The 6,000-nt window shown below is 38.9% G+C and overlaps 1 protein-coding gene across 1 annotated transcript in view; it reads right to left on the bottom strand.

Moving 5' to 3' along the window:
- ranbp10 (RAN binding protein 10) overlaps positions 1-6,000 on the bottom strand; it is a 50,006-nt gene that overhangs the window by 31,434 nt on the left and 12,572 nt on the right. The window contains exon 2 of the mRNA XM_050072982.1: positions 4,279-4,390. Within this exon, the coding sequence (XP_049928939.1) occupies positions 4,279-4,390 (112 nt within the window). The remainder of the gene's footprint in view (positions 1-4,278; positions 4,391-6,000) is intronic.

Below are 6,000 nucleotides of genomic sequence, written 5' to 3'. Positions count from 1 at the left end.
GTTTTCTGACCCCCCCAGTAAAGCAAAACTGCACATTTCAGAGTGGCCTTTTATTGTGGCCAGCCTAAGGCACACCTGTGCAATATTCATGCTGTCTAATCAGCATCTTGATATGCCACACCTGTGAGGTGGGATGGATTATCTCGGCAAAGGAGAAGTGCTCACTAACACAGATTTAGATAGATTTGTGAACAATATTTGTGAAAGAAAATGTTTTAGATCTTTGAGTTCAGCTCATGAAAAATGGGAACAAAAACAAAAGTGTTGCGTGTATGTTTTTGTTTAGTGTACTTTATCAAATAGGATGTTAAACAAATCTAGTGCAAAATATAAACACCCTGAATCCTGATTTCCTGGTTTTTGAATCAATGGTATCCCAATCCTACTAAAAAGTTTTATATCAAAACTAAGACTGAATTACATGATTGAATCTGATTTTAGAATCCTTTTTTCCAAACAACCCACTTCTAGGTTTGATTCAATCAAACAGCCGAAATCTGATCAGATTACTTCTGAACAGCTGGGCCCTTAAGACCATGAATACTTTTCCAAAATTCCATGACAATCCAATGTAATATTTGTGAGTTTCTTCAGTTTGGAAAAAAGTATTAGACTTATCACTGTCTGTGACTGATAATGTTTTTCTTCCCTGTTACAAAACTAAACTCAAACGCTGAAAGTGGTATGGCCTGTTGAGTGTAGCCTAAGATGTGTCATCTTAGTTTTCACAGATAAACAGAGTTTGGCTTCCCCTGCCCTTCCACCATTGAATAATAATTCTTCAAGAAGTGCAGTTATTCACAGTGTGGAGTCCACGTAAACTCTGACAGCTTGATGGACAATCACACAGGGTCGGAGCTTGGCAAAGGGTTGGTTACAATTCTGATGATGTAATTTACATGCCAATCTGTCCCCATGACAAGGCTTATGTTAGTCAAAATAAAACATCTCAAAGTACTATTTGAACATAAAATGGTAATTCATATGGGCAATATGCCATGGCCAAACATTAAATTGAAGCCAAAAAGGGTTTACTATGCTTTGTTGGGCTAAAACAAGTATCAGACAAAAGAGGTGGCAGCGGAAACTAAACTTTACCAAAGAGAAATGTAGTGAAAAGTAATGTCTAGTGGGAAAGTGTAACTTGGATTAAACTGTTGTGAAGGGACATTAAATCATTCACAGTTGATAAAAAGCACTAATTGTCAAGCCTGTTGAAAATATCATCCAGACTTGTATGTAGCCATGACAGCAGACAATGTTTCAAATATAGATGTTGGTGCAAAGAAGCCGCTTATTCTAAAATGTGAATGCTTCAAGCACATCTTCAACCCGACAGCACAGAGGATCTATACAATTAGTTTGGTATCAAGGTGGGCACCCAAGATTATTGTCACCAATTCAGTATCTGACCAAATGTGACCTTTTGGATATAAAATGTCATCACTTAATAATTTTATTATATTCAACCTTAGTCATGATTAGCATTTGTATTCTTGACTTATGTCCAAAAACGTGTTTTGTGAGGTCACAGTGACTTTGACCTTTGACCACCAAATTCTTATCAGTTCATCCCTGAGTTCAAGTGGACGTTTGTGCCAAATTTAAGGAAATTCCCTCAAGTGGTTCTTGTGATACCGGGCAAACAAGAATAGGACTTACAGTACATTCGTACATATGGACATACGTATGGACGAATGGACAACCTGAAAACATAAAGCCTTCAATGACTGCTCTCACCTGGGCAAAGTGATGAGACTTCAAATTTTAGTTTGATTTTTCCTTCCCGCTGTTGATTAAGCCTGAAAACTGAGGCTATTGTATTGACAGTTGTGTTTTTTGAGTCAGAGTTCAATAGTCAATATCACACTTGGGTTTATTTTGGTTTAATTATACAGCCAAGTTCCTTACTTAGTAATACACATGCAGTGCATGTTATTGTAGTGGCATGTTGTGGCATTACTCATGCAGTATTTCTTGACATAACACTTCTATCTACACTGTTAGAATGAAAGGAATGTCCATTCAAAAGTGTTTGTGATGCAATATGTGTCATTATTTCATGCTGCAACTCAAATTCAAATTCAAGATGCCATTAAATCCTGCCTCTGGTCCAGTGAACCAGACAATCACTCCATACAAACACACTGGCACTGTATGGTGTTTCAAGTCAAGCAGCTAAGTTGATTTGGAAGGCTAGCCCATTTATAGCTACACTTACAGACACTCCCACATTGCAGTCGTCTTTCACACCACTGTTTTGTTCTGTTCGCTGAGCTGCTTAACTGGAACTGGGGAGTGTTAACAGTGTATTATGCAACCTGAGACTTTTATTGGGGAGGATGGAGGAGAGTTTCAGTTACAATGCAGAGGAGCCTACAGGTCAAAAAGTGAGTTTTGAAAGCCAGTAATCTAAGCACCTATAGCAAAGAAATTGCAGAGTCGCTGCACAACAGTCCCATGGATGCTTTAGCTAAGGGGCAGTAATATGCCGTACTGTAAAACTGAATTCATTTTTAAGGTAATTCAGTTACTTCAGGCACAGTGCATGATGTCACCTATTCTGGCTGCTATTATGGAGCAAACAATGTCTGGATTGGTTTAATCACAGGGGAAAAATTCAGTTAGTACTGAGTGTACTATGGTCAACATACAGTACAGCCCCATGATACAGGTAATAAAATTTCTCTGATACTGCTTTAAAAATACATCAACCAGAACCACTAAAACACAGTTAAAAAAAAGGTTATTTTGTATTGCATTTCTTTTAGATGTTCTTTTTGTCTTTGTGTCTGGAAATAACTGGGCCAAATGTCACATTGAGATCATTCTGGTGCAGCTAAGATGAATCTTTTGATTTTTCAGCTACATAGAACCTCGACAGTCAGGTCTTATTCCTCACATTTGACAAGCCAGGGCATGTTTCTTAATCACTTTTGGGTTGAAACATTATCGTCACTGACACAGCAGATGGGTTTAAATGTCTAGCACTGTTGATGCAACTCCCTCTGTCATGACACTAAAGCATTTGGAGAACAGGACAGCTGATACAGATATTGGCAACAAGACTGAGACCACTCTGATAAAGGTCGTGAGTGACATATTTGGAGACACTGTTGCATTTGGCAAAGAACATGGAACAGTGATATCAAGATTGCTGTTTTTATGCAGACCCAAGGTGAGGGAAATGCTGCTGAAGCAAGTTCACAAATTCACAAGCCATCACAGTGACCCAGGGATGTCTGACCTTTCTGTCCTCTTTGGCTGAACTGTAACATTAGCCTGTTCAGTGGTGCTAGGTGAGCTAGCAGTAGATGCATGCTTCCTTCTGTGCGGTGATACAGTTGACAGGTATAGTTCCGTAGAAAAAAAATAGTTCCTGCACGAAACTGCTCACAACAAGGTCTGTGGATTATCTTGAGTAACTTGGTCATGCGACATTGCTGTTGAGTTTTTCAAAGAAATCTGTTTGGTACTTTGAGTGCCATCTAGTACCATCATATTTGAGAGAAGGCAGACATCTCTAAGACCGATATCTCCAACACTCAGCAACTCACACCAAAACAATCTAGATTGATAAATAGCACTACAGGTAAGAGGAAAAATATGATTTTTAAATTTTGGGGTGAACTACACCTTTAAAATTCATTTCAAAGCCCAGCTGAGGCCTACATGAAGGAGGGGTTTGTTTTTAACGTAATCTGCTGTTAGGTAAACATGGGCAAAGACATTATCGTTCATCCTTTGCAAACTGAATTTCTTTACTAAATGTCACAGCAATCCTGTCAATAATTATTAAGACTGACCAACTAACCTGCATCGCTGTCCCTTACGCCAGTGGCACTGAATCAGTTTAACTCATTACCAATTATAGCTTTTTGATAATGACTTACTGTTTGTTGCTAACAGCTAGAATTCCCATATAGACACATACACATAAATGACAAAACATATTTGCAGTGTTACTCCTGGTTGGCACTTTTGTTTATATCTAGCAATAAGAATGTCCATTTGGGCAGAACAAGTTGATTTCTCATCAGATTGGCTCCTCGGTTCATATTCTTAGAAAACAGCCAATGCAAGACAGGGATCCACGGACCTGAGCATGAAACTGAGACTCTAAAGTTGTCATTGCTCCAATCAATTTGATTTGAAGAACTATTTTTTGTTTTGTTTGGGCACAGTGAAAATAAGTGTAACAATGACCTGGAAAAAGTTCTTGCACGTCAATAGAACACATGTAATAAAGCTTCAATAGAGCTGTATCTATCTGCTTACCCGTCTCGACCTTTGCTGACAATCTTGACTTCAAAGTAGTAGATCCCACAGGCAGCAGGGATCGGGTGTGTGGCTCGCACTGATGCTGCATCCTTGTGGTTCTTACCATGGCCTGCAAGAGGAGAAATACAAGGTGTTCATGAACAATATGGTAACTTCATTTCATAGTCTTCTGGAAAATGCTTTGTCAAGGTTTGTTGTGGCATTGAGTCTCACTGAAAAGAACTAAACCAACAGTTGACAAAGAGACATTAGCCCGTGCTTCTGATTCTCTTTCACTAGCAAAATGGAGCTTTAGAATGACATTGGGCTGTGTTTGATTGCTAATTTTCTACCAAAGCTTGTACAGCAGATGAACAGTTTCACCAACATGTTTGGTTATTGGCTAAGTTTAATTCCCAAACCAGCAGAGGGACAGCTGTAAAAATCCTGCATTTGTGCGCTCAACTGCCTTTGTTTACACCAACTGGGTGTTGAGCATCTTTAAAATTGTAGTGTCTAGTGTCTAGCAGATCTAACTGCAGATTTACACTTTCAGACTCATTCTCTGTTGTAGCAGTGGAACATTTAGAAGTGTAAGCTGGTGTAATATCTACTTCTCTACTAAAGTAGAATTACTACTTTGTGGTTGCATGCCTCTGCAAACCCATCGAGTTGCAGTTACAATTTACATCCATGTCTGTGAAAAGATGCATGCTTCACACACATCTTCCTCCCTGACAGCACAGAATCAGCAAAGATTCAAGGTGGACACCCATAATGAGTGTCACCAGTTCAGTATCTGACCAAATGTCTTCCCTTCTGTTCCTGAGATGTGACGTTGAGTAATGGCCAGAAAAGTGTTTTTGCAGAAAATTATGTCACAGTGAAGCTGACCTTTGGGATATAAATATCATCACTTCATCATTTTATCCTTTTATACATTTCTGTGAAATTTCGTCATTAATTAGCTCATGAATTCTTAAGTTATAGCCAAAAACATGTTTTGTGAGGTCACAGTGACCGCTGACGATCTGATTCTAATCAGTTCATTCTTGAGTCTAAGAGGAGGTTTGTGCCAAATTTGCTGAAACTCCATCAAGATGTTCTTGAGGTATTGCGTTCATGAAAATTAGACAGACACAAAGTCACAGTGACCTTGACCTCTATTCAGTCTAATCGGTAATCACTGAGTCCAAGTAAACTTTTGTGCCAAATTTGAAAAAAAAAGTCCATTAAGGTGTTCTTGAGATATCACTTTCACAAGAATGAGACAAACAAGGTCACAGTGACCTTGACCTTTGACCTATGACCGCCAAAATCGAATCAGTTTATTGTTGAGTCCAAGCGGACATTTGTGCCAACTTTTAAGAAATTCCCTCTAGGCATTCTTGAGATACCATGTTCATGAGAATGGGGTGGACGGATGGAAGGACAACTGGCTATCACCAGCACAGAGGCCTAAAAATAAACCATATCCTGATTTGTTTTGTTACATTGGCATTTTATGCCTTTTGTACAATTGAAAACTCTTACGTGCCATGAACTTAACCTATAAACAAATTACATGATACAAATTCGGTGTGGCTTTTGGCTTTCTACTGATTCACACATCTGAGTATGGCAACAAATAGCAGATCTAGGTTTGGTAAATCTGATCTCATGGTAAAGTTAGGGCCAAAGAAAACACAGCCAACCAGCTGACCAGAGCCTGACTGCCCACACTACAAGCCAAAGTATAGC

The sequence above is a fragment of the Epinephelus moara genome, chromosome 20 (assembly GCF_006386435.1).
Source record: "Epinephelus moara isolate mb chromosome 20, YSFRI_EMoa_1.0, whole genome shotgun sequence".
In the NCBI taxonomy this organism is placed as follows: Eukaryota; Metazoa; Chordata; class Actinopteri; order Perciformes; family Serranidae; genus Epinephelus; species Epinephelus moara.
This window is presented reverse-complemented; position numbering and strand designations above follow the sequence as displayed.